Raw genomic sequence first — 21,554 nt, 5'->3', positions numbered from 1 at the left:
CCAGTTGTATAATGTAGATGCAGAAAAACAGGAAATAGTGGTTACCTGCTGCACACAATGGAGATGGCCACAAGAGAAACAATGAAGACCACTCCTGCCGCCGCTGACCCCGCAATTAGGGGAAGTTGTTCCCTCAGCTCCGATTTGAAGTCATCTATGATAGAAATACACACAATACACTTTTATTTTACAAATCCTCCTTTTGTTATACAATTTATTTTGCATTCGTTATCATCATAGTGTCATTTGGCATCACCTCCTCGTGTGTGTGGATAACTCTTTAGACTCCAAATACACTAAAATGCAACTGCTCTTTTTGTAGCAAAAACAATAAATTATTGCATTTGGGTTAATTCAGAAGTGCATTACTGTGCAAAAAGTACAAAAGTGATTTCTTAACAACTTTGGAGTATAAGCCAAGGGAGACCCTACGGCATTTTGGTGGGGAAAGCAGGACCCATGAAACCCCTCAAATGCTCCTCAGAATTTGACATGAAGCAGGCAGAAGCTTGCTAACTAATGCACTGATGGACAAATGACAAATTGCTAAGGCAAGTACTTGTACAGTACTGTAGGACAGGCAAGATGAAAGAAACTAACAAAAAAAAATAGAACAAAACAGCTTTAAAGGGCATGCTTGTGTGCACTTGCCTTTCGTGTGATTTGCATGATAGTGTGTGTGTGTGTGTGTGTGTTGAACTGGGACGGCTAAAGAAAACATACTGGCTCAGCTGTAAGGCGCTGACTGAAATCCGGAGAACTTTTGCAGAGCTGACTGACAGCTTGTGTTTGATAAACTCAGACACTGAGAGCGAGATGCGAGAAAGAAAGAGTAAAGGAATGGACGCCAGTGGCTCTCAAATTTAAGCCGCCATTCCTGTCAAAGAAACGACATCTTGGAATGTTGTTTGGCATGTGTTTAACCAAAAGAACATACTGCCTAAATACATTGGGACCTCTTTTATCACCTCACCACCAGTGAGTGTCTAAGGGATTAACTCCACAATACCTACAATGAAAAAGGGTGGAAAATGTGACGAAGACCATAGAACTGGGAATGGAACATGACCAATGCCAAGTCTTGGCTGCTCAGTAGTATAGTAGTATACGCCAAGTATACACCAGTATATGGTTGCAAACTAAGAAGCAGTGACTAAGTCACTAGCATTAATCGCTATGTTTTTTAACGTTTTACTATTACAGGGTTTGCTTATTTTTAACTGTTTTACACTCTCACAACAGACAGCTAACATTGCCTCTACAGGTAGAAAAAGTTATATCATGGCGGCACAAATGTATTTCAATTACAGTACAGTAATCCCTCGTTTATTACGGTTAAAAGGTTACAGAACCGATGTTGATCAGTGAACCTACACAAAGTAGGATTTCTTGATTATAAATTCAACACTTTCATAGTTAGGGCAATGGCTGCACGGAGGCCAAGTAGTTAGCGTGCAAGTCACACAGCTCCGAGACCTGAGTTCAATCCCATCCTCGGCCATCTCTGTGTGGAGTTTGCATATTCTCCCCGTGCATGCGTGGGTTTTCTCCGGGTACTCCGGTTTCCTCCCACATTCCAAAAACATGCTAGGTTAATTGGCCACTCCAAATTGTCCATAGGTATGAATGTGAGTGTGAATGGTTGTTTGTCTGTATGTGCCCTGTGATTGGCTGGCAACCAGTCCAGGGTGTACCCCGCCTCTCGCCCGAAGACAGCTGGGATAGGCTCCAGCACCCCCCTGCGACCCTCGTGAGGATAAGCGGTAGAAAATGAATGAATGAATAGTTAGGGCATCAGAAACATGTTTACAATCTTGTAAAATAACTTTTGTTAGCATTCTAGACATGAAATAACTACCCTATAGTCACTTTTACCTTCAGAGTACACTATATAGTAGAGTAGTTTTAAGTAGAAGTTGTCGTAGTATGACGGCATAAGTAAATAAGAATCATGCTTGTGTGTGTTACAGAAAATGTTTCGATGAGGAAATGATTGGTAGGCGGACAGGAAGAAAAAAAAACATGATTTATTCATTAATGGTTTATTGGTACAGCATTATCTTATATGAATTAGTTTTTTTTTTTTTATTAGATCCTGCCATGATAAAAGCTAGTATGGGGTCCAGGAAAAATAGGTTGTCACGTTAGGGTCATTAATTTGGATGCAAAGGAGTACAAGGATTGCTGTCATGGAAGCTACTCTTGACCAGACATTTGCAGACCGCCATGCACTCTGTATGTTGTCTGACCCTTTTGTGTTGGTATAATAAACTGCTCACGTTCCGTCTTCATTCTCTTTTTTTTTTTTTTTTTTTAGTAAGGATGACATTTATTGCCACAACAATGCATCTATGATAGAGTGAAACCGCAAAATTCAAAGACCAAAGTGGTAGGGATTAATGTAATTCCTTAAGGAAAAATGTATTTCAAATTCAAACAACCAAATGTCGACAATGCTCCGGTTCAACCTTAAAGGCGTCACTTCATGTATGTATATAATTGCAGCAGGCGGCCCAAAAGCCTTAAAGTACATTTCCGCATCTGTATATTTGCCCATCTTCTAGCGATTTTGGCACTGAAAGCAATACATGATTGTGCAAGCTGCAGGCAAATCCAAAGCCCCGTGTAGAATGGGCCTATGGGATTAAAAGTGATAAAAAAAGAAAAAAGAAATAGAAAAAAGGACAAAAAAAAAAAATCTTTGGAGCGAGGTGTGGGGGCCGGCCGGGATGTATGAGGACACTCAGTGTAACAGGAGTTGCTCACTCTTTCAGCTGGCACATTTATCAAGAAACAGCGTGAAGGGTGTCGCCGCAACTCCTGCTCGCAGGTTGTCTTTCTGTTTTTCATAATACCATGTGAGAGAAATCTACACAGGTGGTCTCTTTGCTGAAATGGTGATGCGCCCTGACAGCTAGGAATCATACTGCAACCTGTTTAGTGGTAAACAAGAGTCTGTTGCAATCTGTCTTAACCTATTATGAAACGGGAGACATCAGTCACCTTGCCAATGCTGCAATCACCTGTTTTTCCCTCACACCTGTCAATCAAACTGCCAGAGTGGGGGATATGTATGTGAAAATGTGGCACAATGACACTGTGGAGGTGTATGGAAAATAAGTCAAATGGATTTGGTGGGTTGGCCAATTGACAGGAAGAGGAAAGTTGAACCAGTGTAGGACGAGGAAACGTCAGCAGCTCTCAGGCACCTGCAGCTAATTGCTCTGACAAATGTCGTGCAGTGGCGGCGAGCAATGAGCGTGAAGTGTAGGCACGTATGTTTTGAGGGAGAGTGTGTAAACTCAGTCCCACAACATCTGCTCTGCTCATGTCAAACCCATAACAATAAAGCTTTACCGCCATCACCTTTCCATGTGGTTATTAGAAATGACACTTTTGACGTATGTACCAATGTTTGTTTTGTATACCGCTTATCCTCACTAGGGTCGTGGGCATGCTGGAGCCTATCCCAGCTGTCTTTGGGCCAGAGGCGGGGTACATCCTGGACTGGTCGCCAGCCAATCACAGGGCACATATAGACAAACAACCATTCACACTCACATTCATACCTATGGACAATTTGGAGTCGCCGATTAACCTAGAATGTTTTTGGAATGTGGGAGGAAACCGGAGTACCCGGAGAAAACCCACGCATGCACGGGGAGAACATGCAAACTCTAGATATGCCCGAGCAGGGAATCGAACCCGGGTGTTTTTGTCGCCAATGAAATAAAATAACTGAAAAACGTATATGTGGATGACACTGGGGCGGCACGGCGGTCGAGTGGTTAGTGCGCAGACCTCAATCCCACTCTCGGCCATCTCTGTGTGGAGTTTGCATATTCTCCCCGTGCATGCGTGGGTTTTCTCCGGTTTCCTCCCACATTCCAAAAACATACTAGGTTAATTGGCAAATGTGAGTATGAAAGGTTGTTTGACTATATGTGCCCTGTGATTGGCTAGCGACCAGTCCAGGGTGCACCCCGCCTCTCACCCGAGGACAGCTGGGATAGGTTCCAGCACCCTCACATCATGAGGATAAGCGGTAGAAAATGACTGACTGACTGAATGGATGGATGGATGACACTGGATCAGTGGATGACACAGCAGCTAAGTGAATACATATCTCTGTCCAGGGTGCTGAGTACAGAGTAACTTGACGGGTCCTTCGAGAAGAGTTTGGTGAGTCATGGGGACCTGCTGAGGGAGGTTGGCATGGTATGCCAGTATTGCTATCATATGCAATGATTTATTCACCAATGTTATTTTTCGACTTAGCAGCAGCAGCATCTTTCATTCTAGTTCATAAAACTAACTTCCACCACCGCCAATAATTTGCCGTACCTGCCATTCGAAAACAAAACAAAACAAAAAACCCATCAGCTACTAATCACTGCACTCTAGCAACAGAATGGCTGGCTGAGACACCAATTATCTTAGCATTCTGGGTCAAGCACAGTTCGTTGCACAAACAAAAGGCATCCTTCTTTCCACATATGCATTCTACACACACATACAAACACACAGGGAATTAATTTTGTTGTGGCACTACACTTGGAATTTCACCTCGCTCTCACCAACTAATAATAATACTCCAGCAACAAATACAATGTGAGACGTCAAGTGTTGCCATGTGTGTGTGTGCGTGTGTGTGTATGTGTGAGAGAGGGCTGTTTCTCCTGGCTCGGACATCCTTACCATCTGTGAGTGTTTGAAAGCACATCTTGCTGCTGTATTTGCCAAAACCAGCCACAGTCCGTGCCCGCACCTGCACCACGTACACTGTGCCTGAGCGCAGGCCGTCCACGCGTACCGTGTTAGTTTGGCTCCGCAGGATGGTGGAGTTAATCTCTGCATGGTCCTGAAAGCAAGAATGGACATATAAAATTTATAAATACATTAAAAACATTAGTATCATGGTACACCCTTTCAATTTTCAGAAACTGAATAAAATATTCAGTATAATACCTACTACATGGCCCTCCGAAAGTATGTGGAGGTTCTATACATATAAAACATAAGACACTTTCACACAATCTGTAAAGTGACACATCGGAGTCAGTAACCAGTTTGCAGAGCAGCTTCTGTCTTTTCCAATGTGCTTTATAAGACACTTTAATTACAGCAATATGGTTTAATATGACGTCCTTGCATTGTTTACTGAGTGAGGTACAGATGGGTGCACTTGAATATGACACATAGCCGATTAAACCCACTGAAATATCTGTAATGCTTTACAATCTACACTTTATTGGGTGAAGAACCATATTGGGTTTCATAAAGTAAAATAGATCCAGCAGGCTGCACATTTATATTTTAAGTTTACAATTTTTGTTGCATGTCTCTACTTTCCTGCAATGGAACATAACAAACTGTCATTTATACAGAAAAATCTTGAAAATTACCAGAGGTGCCCAAACTTTTTCATACGATTATATAATTGTACTCTATTTTTCCATCTCAATCCAACCGGTTGAGATAGACGGCCACCCCACATAGCCTGGGTTCTATTCAAGGTTTCTTGCCCAGAGGGGTTTTTCCTTGCCTCCATCGCAAAGAGGTTGTTCATGTGGGGTTTACAAAGAAACAGATCTCATTTGCCACTTTTTCACCTTAAAGTAAAAGGCTAAACCAGTCAGATTAGCAAACAAACATGGTAGTTGGCAGAGTCGTTGTTCCATCGGCCTGAAGTCTGTGGCGATGAGATATCGTAACAGTATTATCCGATACTCTGCACGTCTCTGTGAAAATGATGACGTTGCAGTCCAAAAGTGTCTTACTGTGGGTGATGTGGAACTATAAGTCATCAATTTTTTTCACCAAAAAATGCAAATTAGTGGGGAAATGCTCGCTAGGGAGTCAACGCAGTGTCAGCTTGAGTGTAGCTCGTATTTCTCTGCGCCTTCCTCGCCTTTGTTTACATTCTCGCCATCATTTGCGAGCACCCCTGCCCAGCTGGTTGGTGTGTGTAAACTTCGGTACTCTGGATATCCCATGGATGAGTTAAAGATCGGTGATAAACACGTTGGCGGGATGAAATCCAATGTCCAAAAGCAACTGTCCAAACACTCTTGTCCTGACACAAAGTAATAACGACTAAACTGTCGGAAAAAAATGTGGAAGAGATGATGGGCTTCGCTGTGCTGAGAAAAAACAGCATAAACTGGTTACCAGCATGACCAGCAAGAAGATTGAGTAATGTCCTTGTTAACAGGCGACTAGCATGGTCACAGAGGATTATGTAAGATGTTACGAATAACCAGACCGACTGTATCATGTTTGAAGTTGGGGGGAGCTATTTATGAATGAAAAAAAAAAAAAAACTATTATCAGTCATTTTTGACAGAACGTAGAAGTAAAAAGTATTCCAATGAGTTTACGAGTATATGTTCACTGATCTCATAACTCTGCCTGCAAATAAGTAGAGTGCACCACACTCCACCCGTTGGCCGCAGGCTGCGGGCAGCTTGATGAAGATGTACTGTTCTAAGGAGCTGCTGGGGGGCAGTTGAACGTGTCGTTAAAAGAGTCCAAATGCTGTTTAATATGCTGTGTCTTATAAAACATGTATGACCGCCCTCACAACACAGGACCGAGACGCTAAGTGAAAAAGAAGTAGCCAACGGAAGAAGAAGGAAGGGGGAACGTTATAAACAACATTAAGATCCAGTCTGACTGGTTTAATTGCATCATTCCGGTTGCCAGTGAGCTAAACATAGTTATGCCCCATCCCTATCACACACAATCACATTAGTTTGCTCTTATTGGCTTGATGAAGACAAAAATTTCAGAAAGGAAGTGTTTATAAATTGAATGTACCTGACTTAATGGTTTAATTATTTAGACCTTTAATCCATTACATCACACCATCTGTCAGCAGGCACGGAGCAGCATACACATCTCCTTTAGCAGCTAACTAGGAAGCAGACACAACATCCCCCTGAGAATGGCGACCCGGTCACTAGGTTGTCTGCTTTAGGTCATGACTGAGTGCACATAGACCCACTTTGGGGGTCAGGATTAAGCCCACTCCCACAGTCGGTCACTCTGCAGCTCAACGGAACCACGCCCCCATCTGTTGAAGAGGACAGGTGACCAGACAGATGGCAAACATCCAATGGGGGGGAACATCCCTTGTGGGTGCACCAGCTTGGAATGGCCCTTTCACACTGCCAGTCAAATGGGGATTACACACACACACAAACATCTGCCACTTTAGGAAAATGTGTCATTCAACTACTTGGATAATTTTATGGGACAGAAGTTGCAGCCAATCGGTGGGATTAGGAGGACCACACCCTGACTTGTTCACTCATGCGCTTCAAGCCTTGTGTGGAAATTTGGCGTCTGAACCAAAGATATTTTCGACAAACTTGACAAAATGCCTGCCTAAAATGAAGTAGTTATGGACACTTTAATGTCACACCTACCTGGCTATGTGGATACACATAAAGGTAGTAATGGTGGTCAAATTTGGACACAGTTCATTAGGCCCATTGTTATCTTTTCACTGAGATGCTCCAATAGTTGCACTTTGCTTGGCAGCAACACATCAAATTAGTGATGGCCTGTTTTCTCTACCAAATGTGAAGGACTCACTTCCTTTCTTCCATTTCTCCCCCTTAGTTTCGGCAAGAAACTATTGTCTACAAACCTGGAACAGCATTATAATTAACATGGATTGTGTGTGTGTGTGTGTGTGTGTGTGTGTTTGCATGCTTTACTAAAATGCCAACTGTGCAAAATGGACAGCATGGCCACTTGGCACCCAGACAGACATGGTGGGGTACCATGTGTCCACCTCACAGGCAAGCACACACACGGACACGCAGTCTCACTCACACATGGGGAGGGGTGCAGTTACTGTATAACAGAGAAGATTTTGACACAATGTCGCTGCCAAAAATTACTGTATTTATGACTTAAATGCATATTTTGATATCTAAAGTAAAACATAATGTTTTATCAATGGCTAATGGTTTAGTTTATTTTGAACATACTTAAGTTATATTAAAGGAATAGTTTGGATTTTGAAGTATTTAGTAGTTTTTACATGAAGTATGACATTCCCATTACAGTTACAATTATTATATGTCTATATAATAATCTATATATCTATATATATATATATATATATATAATCTATATATCAATATATTATATATAATCTATATATAATCTATATATCTATTATTAAGTCTTAAAACCTGTCACTATACACTTTATATCCTTTTCTCAAATCAGGCAATTATATTTTTGCACGTCTCTCTTGTTTCAAGACTCTCAAAATAGCTCAAACCTTAGTTAGAATTTTAACACTGCAACAGTTTGGACAAAATAAATTATTAAGTGACTTCCGTGTATCTTTTTTGTATCCTTGTTAAAACATATTGCTGTAGTACTGCATCAGTTTCAGTCCTTAAAGATTTGTTTACAGAATTCTGTAATGGCGCTGTACAGCCATACTATAACAGCCATAACGACATTTTTTCAGCATGTCCAGAGGTCCAACTTTTTGTCCAATGGTTAGTGTCCTCCTCTGCCTTTTGGGCACGTAACATTCTGTCGACGTTGTGGGTTTTGTCGGGAAGACACTTGCAAACATACAAAGACTGCAAGCGAGAAAGCAAGCAAGCTAGTGATGACACACAAGACGCAGCCCGGCAGCACGAAGGAGACTAAGTAACAAAGAAGAAATTGGCAGAGCAGGCAGACGAGAGAGAAGAGAGAGACACTCAACTTCATATAATGGAATTCTTCTTAAAGGGCCAGGCTCACCCTGTAACAGTGTTCATATGCTGTAATAAAATCTACGAAAGATGAATGATAGAGTGAGATAACACTGTATTCCATCTTTCCTGTCACAAACATTCCGATTCGGAAACTTTGGCTTCTTGCCATACTGGCTCTCAAGTGGAACCAGGACGGCGTTGTGTGACAAAGGAAGAAACATGTTTTGAAGAGTTCTGTTGTTCCAGCACCCCAGGTAAAAACTAACTACTAGCTAATTAGATGCAGCCGATGTTTACAAGTTAATGGTATTCAACTAGGACCAGGCTATCAAGAATCAGCTAGTAATGTGTGCAGCAAATCACCAAATGCCCTATTACTGGTGAAGCTGCTAAACACCTAAAAGTGACCAGAACTCTGCTCACAGGAGGAAGTGGGGGAAAAAGTCATTGTTGATACATTACACTGCAGATGGGGATGTCTATTCCATAGAGAGCTTTTCAATATATTGTACACATTGTATTCCACCCATTTCCTGCTTTGAGTATGTAAACTACGTACTACCATGTAATGTGTGATGGCGAATGATGTATCAAACAACCTTATTTTAATAAGAAAACTGCATTTTTGTATTCAAAAATTAATTGAAATAGACTGAAAATCACGGCGGTCGAGTGGTTAGCGCGCAGACCAGGGTTCAATTCCACCCTTCACCCTCAGCCATCTCTGTGTGGAGTTTGCATGTTCTCCCTGTGCATGCGTGGGTTTTCTACGGGTACTCCGGTTTCCTCCCACATTCCAAAAACATGCTAGGTTAATTGGTGACTCCAAATTGTCCATAGGTATGAATGTGAGTGTGAATGGTTGTTTGTCTATATGTGCCCTGTGATTGGCTGGCCACCAGTCCACGGTGTACCTCGCCTCTCGCCCGAAGACAGCTGGGATAGGCTCCAGCACCCCCGCGACCCTCGTGAGGAAAAGCGGCAGAAAATGAATGAATGAATGAAAATCAAACTAGTATTTAGTATTTTAGTATTTTGTTAGTCAGTGGCCGAAACAGCATCTACAATGTCCAAGCTAGACATAATTAATGATCTAATTAAACAACACTGATCCACACTTCGCCATTTTTCAATCCACACAGGTCTCATACAATTATTCTTGCACTTTACATACAAACTGATAATAATAGATGAACTGTGTTCATGCATGATGCCATGCATGCAATTTCATTGCAAGCAAGTCAGAGCTTTTCTTCCAGTTACTGACACATACGAGAAGAAGAGATCGTATTCAATCTTCTTGACACATAAATAAAATAATGACAGAACACCGAATGAGATCTAAATATGTCAAAAATGAAATAGATCTGATCTTTCCATTCCCCAGGTCCTGCCAGGACACCATTCTTGATGTTGCGGTAAGACAGGGGTAAAATAAAATCCTTCCTGAATGAGTTCGCAAGTCGTTTTTCTTCTTGCCACAGTCATTTCCTTTGGGATGGCGGAGCATTATATTCGGTCGTCTCCATACCTGGAGAATGACAAGCTTGCGGGGTGAGGAAACAAAAAGATGGAAAGAAGAAAGAAGTGTCTGGTGGAAGGAACGTGAATCCCTGCTTTTCAAAGGTTGGATTTAACATCTAAAAAGTTGTCTGTACAACATCTGTGTGTCTACTAAAAGTGCTGTGGGCTGCTCGGACGGCCAGCAGGGAAGAATAATAAATACATCTTTCTAGGTTTTCTTTTGAGAAGCTGATAATTGCATGGAAAGCAAAAGTACGATTTTCAGAGTTGTGGAGTTGGGCCAATGGTTCAGAACTGGAGAGGGAAAAAAAACTTCTTCTTCTGCTATTAAATGTCATATATTGCTGCTGTCATCCTAACCCCGCACCCCCCACCACAGGAGCATGTGTGACCGTAGCGAGTGGCTGCTCTGCTCCAGCCTTAATGGAGGGCCTGACCTTCGCTATGCTCTGTTATTTCCACCCTCACAAAAATTTCAGAGGAAAATAAGAGTAAAAGGTGGAGGGTAGAATGGAAAGAGGAGTATGGTATTCCACTTTTTCCTCTCACAAATTTCTAATTTATTTAGCTGCTCAATTTACAGCATGCTGAGCTGATTTACAATGATAAGGTTGCTTGAGGAAGATGGCGTCCTTTTGGGGTCATTGCTATCACATCGCGCCACCATTCCTCCATGCCAAGGCTGCATATACTGTAAACCACCTATGACTGGTGGACTGGATCCTTCATTTTAGTTTGGAGAAATATTAACATGACATCTGGTAACACTAATACATGCCTTGTTACTGCATTCAGTTTACACAGTGAACTGATTGCTCAGTAAACACTGTCATTGGTGAGTGAAAGGTTTATGTGGTGGTGGAACATGTATTTATACAGTATATGCATTTTTTTCCATACAATTTGACATTATTTTATACAATATGCATTGATGCTAAGTACTGCTGAAGATGAGACTAATTATCGGTAATACACAGTCCGGTTGTTGATGTTTTAAAAAAATGACTTGATAAATGATCGCTGTTTTGTGGTTGACTATGGCCTATAAAATTTGGTCGGACAAGTTGTATGTAGTATTCTGGTCACTAGTAGTGTTACACTGATGAGACGTTACCTTAGAATCACCATAATAGTGCATGGAGTCAAAGACATGACATGAAAGTGTGAAAACAAGTTCTCCCCTTCCGTGTGGAAGTGGTATGTTTTTGGCTTCTTACTTTGTCCATCTTCTCCACCGTGACTGCACATTAGTGTGTAGTGTTAACAAAGAATAATAGGAATACAACGGTGACAATAAGGCTGTTATTTCATGTCTACATGGCTCTAATAATGTTTAAAAAAACATATGTAGAAAGTAAGAAACAGGTTTTCAAAAAAATTAAATTATCACAGTCGGGTCTGAAACCAATTAACTGCTACAAACGAAGGACAACCTTATGTAGTGCTGTAAAACATTTGCTGTGTGTTATGTATATTACTCATGTCTTATTTTGCATGTGAAGATAAACTCCATAAAGAATGCGGGTGAAGCATTTGCCAACGTGCTGGCAGAATTTCTGACTACCTTTTTTAAAAGTCAACTTTTACACAATGTTTCTTTTTGCACTCAAATTTCCCAGTCAGCTGTTTGATTCAGCAGCCTGACGCTATATTAATAACACTTGGAATACCCACTTGATTTCCTAGAAGTTGCACAGTACATATGTGCATAAGTACGTATGGTAATCCCAAAATGACTCGTATCATGGCCAAATTCCTTGTTAAATGTATTTAGCTATTTTGTGACTGGGTATCTTTTAGCTAGCCGTAAGAAGCCATCTTTGATATGGTATATAAAACATGTTCATGAAACATTTTCATTGTTTTTTTTTTTTTAATGATTCTTACTTTGACATTGTAATTTGACAGTTTTTTAGACAGTTTTGCTGCATTCTAGAGGATTCTACAGTATATTTTGCATAATCGTATATTTATACAAGATATTCATTCATTCATTTTCTACCGCTTATCCTGTCTTCGGGCGAGAGGTGGGGTACACCCTGGACTGGTCACCAGCCAATCACAGGGCACATATAGACCAACTATATAAGATATATATCTTATAAATGGGGCATTGTCAAACTGTTTTCCAGTCCCATTCTTTTTTCAAGTTTACAACGAGTCAGAAAAAAAGATGGCGTGTTATACAAATAAGTGGAATTCACAACAAAAAAAGGTGTGACAGGAGAAGTTTGAATTAGCAAGAAAGAGAGTTTGCAGGCAGGCAACTTTTGTGTTCCCTGACTGTGCAAGGAATGCTGGGACAATCACACCCAAAAACAACAAACAGTGGAACTGCAAGACTGCTAAGATGCACAGAACAGAAGGCCTCTGGTTAGTGTGTGTGTTTTTTTTTTAAACTCTATGGCATTTTTTTTCCGTAATTTGTGTACATTTTCTGGTTAGTATACAATATGGCACTAATTTTGTTGTGTTATTAATACACTGCATGAGCCCAACTGTGTTCTTAGTGTATTTTGTCACAAAATGCCCTTGCAGGCAACTTGCTAATACCTAGAAGTCAGCTCTGTCTCCTGACTATGATGTCATCAGTGGGTGATACCGTAGTTCTTTGCTAACTGAAACAGTTTTTCCCCTGCTCCCCAGCCCACAGCCCACACCTTTGTTATCAAATGCCAGCACTTTGATAATGAAGGGGAGAAACACTACTGAATTCAAAAGTTAACTTGAATAACACAAAGGTGTTGTCCAAGTAGATCTCGCTACCACATCACTGCCATTACATTCTTTCTAAAAGAAATTATCATCGAATGGAAATGAATGCAAACTATTGTCGAGCTGTGTGTTTACCTGCATGAACTCCATACAATCCTGTCCCTAGTGATTAGACTTTAATTTGCGGTTACACTCATCTATTTGCAGGAGGACGTGCAACATAAACATCAATAGGATTAGGTTTCATTGATATTCATGAACTAGGAGCTTGTATGATTGCTATTTACATGACACTGAGCTGAGTCTCAAAGATAAGCTTCCTCAAGTCTTTTACGATTGGGATCTTTTCATGACATAAAGGATACAAGGCATAGTTTTTTTTAACGTGTTTAACAAGTGCATCACATTTACACTTGCTCAATTCAACATGTCTGAAAAGGCATCTTGCTTACATTTTGCCTTTCTGTTCTATTTTCCCTATTTTTACTGTGGTTTCAGGTTGAGTTTCATTTCTACAATGTGCCGCGGGCCAATAAAAATCAAAGGTCCAGGTTGCAAAAGCCCACAGGACACACTTTGGACACCCCGATCAATCAAGTTAACAATTCTGAGGCGGAAACAAATATAAGCATGAGTAATAGTAAAGTTAATAGCGATTGTATATAGCCTATCCAGTAATACAGAATAAGCCAAAAATAAAGGACTTATATTAGCTGACTAAACAATGGTAAAAAAAAACAAACAAACAAACAAAAAACCCAATGCATTTTAAGGTGGCGTTGCAAATATTGATCCATGAACATATGCAAAAATTAGTTTGAAATAAATAATTCACTTATACATCTACTCTCTCAATAGCTTTATATCTATTATTCAGGACGTGAAGGATGAAACTCACCCAATCTCGTAAAAAGCAAAAGTGCATGACCAACATGGCACCACCTATTGATCAGCTTTAAGAGGACAAAAAAAAAAACAAAAAGACTGAGGCTTTGATCTCTTGGTATCGTTATATCCAAAGCCATGGGAAAAGGCTACAGGTCAATACAGAAGCAGTATAGGCTCCAAGGGGTTAGGCTGGCAACTTAATAAAGCAGACACATTGTGTGTGTGTGTGTGTGTGTGTGTGTGAAGGGTGGGAGCAGACGGATCGATGTGATACACTCCTCAGACGCAATGCATTTTCACAGCAGGGTGAGAGCACAGGTCAACATATTTGCTTCATCTGCAGCAGAAACCCAATAACAGTCGGAGGAGAGGCAGCAAACACAGCGATAGAACATATTACCAATATGCGAGACACCGCTCGCAGATGTCCAGTAAGATTTTTGGTTGATGTGTAAGAGGACACGCACTGATGGCATTGATTCAGTGTGGAACTATATGACCTTAAACCCCTCTGTGATATTGGAAGCTCAATGTGTAGATAAGATGATGAGACTGAGAAATAAAGGCAGGGCAGCACAGTTTCGACCACAGCAGAACAGCTTGAACAAGGTTGGTTGAGAATGAGGTCTTCTACACATATGGTGTTTTTCCACGATATCCTTATGCTGATGCTGTGTGTGATTGCATAAAGCTAAGGTTTGAGTTCTAATGTGAATATTTGCTCAGTGCTCAACCTTGAGTCAATTAACACACCAAACAATATTACATTATAAGAAAAAACAACTCCAGCCTCGTACCAATGGTGAGTCTGTATTCATTTTGTGCTTTTAATCTGATATTGTGCACGTCTGTGTGAGAATACATTGTAAACTTCACTTCCTGACGCTTTAAAAGTCACACTAGACATCAAGTTGACAGCTTGGGCTTTTAGCTTGATGGCTAGCGCGCTTGAAACACTCAAGGTGGACCCTGATTTGATCCTTGGTTGTGTGCAGGGACAGACCAGAAGAGTGACAACACAGAACATAATAAATAAATATGCATTACATCACTATAATGTTGTATATTTGCTTGAGCGAACGTCTGCCAGTCTGTGGGCCCACAATGGTTGATGACCACTGATAATATAGAATATATAATGTGTATATATATATATATATATATATATATATATATATATATATATATATATATATATATATATATATATATATATATATATATATATATATATATATATATACCCTTAAAAACAGCACCACATGTGATTTAAAGCATCTTCAATTTCATAGTACATCCTGAAAAACTGCAGATTTGACTCGTGTTTTTTGTAGTAGATCCTTAAGAGTCCATGTTGAGGACATTACGATGGATTCAATAAAGATAGAATGCAGTACTTTTGTACTAAAGAGCCAATGACACATTTCACATGTATTGAAAGAAGTATCTTACCTTCTCATGGTAACGGAGCTCATAGTCCAGTATGATACCATTGGGCTGTTCTGGTTGCGGCCATGACAGTGTGAAGCTATTCATAGTGGAGCTGATCTGGTGCATGATGGGAACGATGGAAGGAGCTTTAGGGAAAAAAAAAAAAAAAAGTTAAACTTTTTGTGAGCTTCCCCATCAAACCAGATATTTCTGGTAACAGGAAGTACTGTATCCAACTTTTGCAAACACTGTCTGATACAATCAGTCTGCTTTAATTGGCCGGTAATCACACAGCCACTACGAAGGAGCTTGGATTACACGTGCAGGGCAGCAGGCCAGTCACTTAATTTGAGCCACAAAAGTAAGCTTTACGTGGAAGTGAAGGTATTATGTTATCACAAAATGAACATACTACTGCAGGACAGCTCATTAATTTAATAACATTTTATTACACCATAAATAATTTCATATAAAATGAAATAAATATAAATTCTAGGATGCATTTCATGCATCACAATCAGAGAACTACTAATGAAACTTATACTAAAACTTCAAATATATAATCCATGTCTGACTTGGATTGGAGGTACTAAGTTGTAGTTCTAACTGGGAGACAGAACCATTTCACATTTGTTTTCAAATATATTGATTTAGACCAATTTTCTTTCTTTTGGACCGGAACTGGGTGTCATATGCCACAGCAGAATGAATTACTCCGTCTTTATCTCTTGGCAGACATTCACACTTGTGACATTTACAGAGTCAGTCCCTGCCTTGTCATGGCTGACAGAAGCATCAAAGGAGTTAAACAAACTAGACAAAAATACATTTCCTGGGTTCTTTTCTTTGGGGGGGTTCATTTGCTGCTAATACACAATCTAGCCAGGTTGTCAGGTTCCTAAATGTCACAGACTTACCAAGAGAGAATTGCAGTATAAGCGCAATAGAAATCATAAACATAGCAGGTATCATTGGTGGGACTATAACTACCATGGGATGTTCTTCCATTTCATCTAAATAAACCACTACTTCAGTGTGCAGGGGTGTCAAACTCGTTTTCATTGAGGGCCAATTTACAGTTATGACTGCCTGCATAGGGTCACTTGTAACTGTCAATGTATATGAACATAAATATGACATCTCGTAATCTTTGCTGCAGCAGAGTGAGGGGGGGGTGGTCAGGTAGCAGATCCGGGCAGGGAACAGCACAGAGAAGCACAGAGGAAAAAAGGAGACATAATCTCTATGGAGCAAAAAAAAACGTAATATATCTGTTACATATTCACAGATGTTGATATTGGGTATTGAAAGTTCAGCAAAAATGCCCCCAAACTGGCAGCATGGAGCTCTCTTCTCTGGAAATGGCTGGCAGCGAATGAGTTAATAAATATTATATTAATTATCGGGTCGATATGAGGAGTTATGATGCTCTTCCAATAAATCTGATAAAATAAAAAAAAACAGCTTTGACTGTGTTAAATTAATTTCTGCAATATAGGGTTCAATGTTAATAAATAAAATATTTTTGCAGTCAGAGCATTGAAAACCTATTTATGACTTTCTAAATATAGTTTTTAACATTATTACAGACCTCTAGACATGAAATAATAATAATAATATAGCCATCTTTACACTCCTATTCATTGCTTACACCACATTGCAACTCTTATGCTGCAGGCCTGCTAGCTACCAAGCTAGCAAATATCTCCCATTTAGTCTCAAAAGGTATTTCTTCTAAATGTAACAAGCCTAAAACATACCACTTCCACACAGGATGGGAGGGTAACCTTTTTCTCTCTATTGTGTGAGGCATGGCATGGTCGACTTCATTACTTCATGCAGTGTTAAGGTAATGTAATGTAAGGTAATGTCTGATCAATGTTTTGTGTCATTACTACCACCTAGTGACCAGAATATTACATACCGCTCATATTTCAATGTTTTGACTAGACCATAATCTACCCCGAAATAGCCATCATTTATTAATTCATTAATTTATTTCTGCAGGGGCAACTGCAGTAATATAAAGTTATCGGTTATTGGCATTGGTCTTGAAAAGCAGGAAGCTATTTGCATCAGCTTGACAATTACCATAAATACCATAAAAGTGTGCCAAAGGGTAATTTTGGTGGATTTCAGTAAATCCTCCAAAAACCTATTCATCATCAACGCAACTTGTGACCTTACAAGTCAGTTTGATTAAAAGAAAAAAAAAAGTATTTCATATTGAGTTGAACTTGTCAGTGTTTGTATGGAAGAAAATCTCCACTCCACTTCTTTAGCCATAAAAGTTCATGCTCTATATTCAGTCACTTGACTCTTCGCCTGTCTGCTTGCTGTTAAAGGCCTTGTCATTGGCTTCCACTTGCTATCTTTCTGTAAGTGTCTTCTCTTACTCAAAAGACCGCAAATGGCATCCTCTTTCAACTTAATGTTTCTTTTTATCGACTTCCTGAGTAGTTGCTCTATTTCTATTCCATTTCTTCACCCACATAGAGCAGTCACAGTTCTGAAAAAGAAAATTAACTACTACTTCTTTGCTTATCTTTACTTACAATCATTAGAATTAAATGACCTATTATATCGCTTTAATTGGTGTAAATATTTTGAAGTATATTGAAGTGCTGGCTAACACTGCAAAAATGCAAATGTAAACAAATATTTGGGTTGTGTTTATCTTGTAGATGTCAAGGGATTCTGTGACATCTGCCTCCCTTGGCTCTTGTCGCCCTCCACCCCTCGACAGAGAGTGTGAGCAGAGCGTCACCTTCCTGCACTTCAGCCTCTCAGGCTGCTTCACGCTCCAATAAACAGGGTTAGGTTGGGCTACCTGGGCTGCATTATCAAATACCGACCGCAGGCACATGCTGTTCTTGACAGACCACGGGAGAGGTGCATTCCATGTTGAAATTCCTGCAGCGGGAAAAAGGGTTTGGGATTGTACTTGTGCAAAACGCCACGTAACAATAAAATGCTATGACCTACTGTACTTTTTTTTACATCATCAGATTCAGAATTTTGAATTTGAATCTATATAGTTCTGCTCTCCTGTGTACAAAGCGCCAATACGTCTGCGTTCAGGGTGAGGTTCTGCCTAATGAAGCACCAGTGTCCCCCTCCAAGTGTGTCCCCCCACTGTCACCCAGGGACAGTGATGCTGACAATGATTGGTGACTGTGCCCTGTGAGCTTCTTTCCACGCCCCCTCCCAACCATTCCTCCGGTGCTCTACTTTTTATCTGGCCCAACTTGCTGCCCCTGGCTTTTAATACAAACCTTGGCTCACCATTAATCAAAGTCAAAGCCGCTCAGTGTCCAGCTATGACAGAAAGAAGAGGGGGGGGGGAAGCAAGAGCGACAGGGAATGGAAGAAATGATGAAAATATATATTTTCTATGTGTAAATATTTTCAGTCGTCCCTTGCCATTTTGTACTTCAAATTTCATAGTCACTCTAAAAAATACAGTATATTATATTTAATAAATCATTCTGTTTTGTGCTTCAATACGACCCATTAGTCAAAATTATGTATGTTTAAGATGTTACATACTTTTCTACTTATTTTTACTTACATTTCCAAGCACAAAAACTACTAAATGAACTAAAATATAAATATAAATATATTCAAAAGATGCATTCAAAGATGGTCACTGGTCAATAAGTGTCAGTAGTGTTAGTGTGACTTGATTGCCAAAACAACAGGATTTTATTCATTCATTCATTTTCTACCGCTTTTTCCGCACGAGGGTCGCGGGGGGTGCTGGAGCCTATCCCAGCTGTCTTTGGGCAAGAGGCGGGGTACACTGGCTCGCCCGCCAATCACAGGGCACATATAGACAAACAACCATTCACACTCACATTCATACCTATGGACAATTTGCAGGAAACCGGAGTACCCGGAGAAAACTCACGCATGCACGGGGAGAACATGCAAAGTCCACACAGAGATGGCCGAGGGTGGAATTGAACCCTGGTCCTCCTAGCTGTGAGGTCTGCGTGCTAACCACTCGACCGCCGTGCCACAGGTTTTTATTGCTGGTTTAAATTTGCTCACAACAGGCACAATAAACCCTAACAAAAATATGGGCTACTTTTGGGGCCGTAAACCACGCAAAGCTGAAAGTCAACCCTGAGCCCCGACGCCAATTCCTGTCAGTTATGTCTCAGTTCCCCAAGGAGAAACATTTAGAGCAACACACACCCGCAGCCTTAAATGGTTTATGAACTTTATTATGTCTACTATTTTGTGTAATACAATTGCATATAGTGACTATAGGGGTGTTAAGTTTATGCCTAGAGGGCTCTAATAGTGTTGAAAACACTAACTACTAAAATAGTCAATTTATAAATACGGAATCCATGGAAATTCACTTCTCATGGTCGGGTCAGGAACCAATTAACTATGATAAACAAAGGATGACTGTATATCCCATAAATATAATGGCCACATTCACCATAACTACGTTGGGGAAGACCACTTTCAACATTATTGTACTGTATACAGTGTGAACCGCTCAGCGAGATCACATAAAACCAGGAAGACCTGAACATTACCCTACTTCTTAAGACTCTTCAATGGGGACATTTTTGGCAACCAACATCAAACGTAAAAAACCCGGCACCCTTGTGTAAGGCAGATGATGAAACTTGATCCAAAGCTGCTCTGATCCAACGCTGCCAGGGGGGAAAAAAACCAGAACAAATAGACTGCAAACTGAAAAGACAGAGTGGTGCCTTCACTGACAGGTATACATAACATCTTGTGTCACTCTCAAACCCGGAGAGAGTGCAGATCTTTTGAATGCCTCTCAATGTTTGGATTTCAGTCCAAGCGTGTCACCTTTTAGTGTCTTGCGAATAAGATTCTTTTGCGCTAAGAAGGTGGAAGACAGCGATGTTTACATTGTGATGGACTAGCTCTTCAGAAAGAACAGCCGCATGGATGAATGTTTGTAGATATGTTTGGCAACTTGGGGCTGATGGATTGTTGGCTCACAATGTAGGTTAGGATGCCAATAAGTTCAGACAAATATGGAGCATGGCGCAATAGTCAGAAAGAAAAACATTTGTGTGTGAATCAGGTCTGGCCAAATCTTGATATGCAATGATAGCGATAGCTTTGTGATCTAATGGAGTCAAAAACAATTATGGGACTAGATTTAGAAGTAAAAGAGAAGTAAAATGTTAACAACTACGTATATACTTACAAATAGTGGTATATGTGCGGTATCTGTCCTGGAAACCACAGGCACAGTGAATGGACTCCTAAATCACACAATTGATCAGTTTTTCCTTCCAGACACAGGGTGGGCTCGAGGGCGTTTTAGTTGGCCTCTGCAGTCATTCTCGCTACATCTCTTAAACTCTCTCTGTTGCTTCTCAGTTGCTTGATTAATTCCCCTTCACCTCCCCCTTTTCCTCCCGTGTCTACTCATGTTTCTAACCGACGTGGCCTCCTTAGTGACCGGCAGGTCACACACGGTGACTGGTCCCAGGTCTGTCACTTACAATAACAAACTTATGACAATGCAGAAATCTATCTCTTTTGAGGTCGTCTCAAAATATATACCATCTTCTATCACCTGTCATTGTTTGTGGGTAGTAGGAAACAAGTATTGGAAGCTTCTATTTATAACATAATAGCATTCAAAATTTGACACACATTAAACTTTAGCTAGCTGCTTTTCAACAAATGCTTCATTGTTCATTCATTCATTCATTTTCTACCGCTTTTTCCTCACGAGGGTCGCGGGGGTGCTGGAGCCTATCCCAGCTGTCTTCGGGCGAGAGGAGGGGTACACCCTGGACTGGTCGCCAGCCAATCACAGGGCACATATAGACAAACAACCATTCACACTCACATTCATACCTATGGACAATTTGGAGTGGCCAATTAACCTAGCATGTTTTTGGAATGTGGGAGGAAACCGGAGTACCCGGAGAAAACCCACACATGCACGCGGAGAACATGCAAACTCCACACAGAGATGGCCGAGGGTGGAATTGAACCATGGTCTCCTAGCTGTGAGGTCTGCGCGCTAACCACTCGACCGCCGTGCCGCCCCTTCCTTGTTCAGTGCTACAAAAGTTGTGAATACAGTCTGTGCCAGGTAATTTTTCAGTAAGGATGATCAATTGAACATAGAGCTGCAACAATGACTCGATTAATTGAAGAGTCAATTAATCGAGTCATTTAATCGACAATTTAATCGACATTCATGAAAGCAGGCCTATTACGTTTGTGTTCAGATATCCACAAACATCA

At 40.6% G+C, this 21,554-nt stretch overlaps 1 protein-coding gene across 2 annotated transcripts in view; it reads right to left on the bottom strand.

Moving 5' to 3' along the window:
• LOC131125738 (ephrin type-B receptor 1-B) overlaps positions 1 to 21,554 on the bottom strand; it is a 169,708-nt gene that overhangs the window by 31,580 nt on the left and 116,574 nt on the right. For both annotated transcript variants that reach the window (XM_058067568.1, XM_058067569.1), the window contains exons 6-8: positions 15,312 to 15,436; positions 4,699 to 4,861; positions 46 to 154 (exon numbers count right to left, since the gene is read on the bottom strand). In XM_058067568.1, coding sequence (XP_057923551.1) covers positions 46 to 154; positions 4,699 to 4,861; positions 15,312 to 15,436 — 397 coding nt within the window. The remainder of the gene's footprint in view (positions 1 to 45; positions 155 to 4,698; positions 4,862 to 15,311; positions 15,437 to 21,554) is intronic.

The sequence above is a fragment of the Doryrhamphus excisus genome, chromosome 3 (genome assembly GCF_030265055.1).
Source record: "Doryrhamphus excisus isolate RoL2022-K1 chromosome 3, RoL_Dexc_1.0, whole genome shotgun sequence".
Lineage (NCBI taxonomy): Eukaryota > Metazoa > Chordata > Actinopteri > Syngnathiformes > Syngnathidae > Doryrhamphus > Doryrhamphus excisus.
The sequence above is the reverse complement of the archived record's forward strand: the minus strand, read 5'-3'. Positions and strand labels throughout refer to the sequence as shown.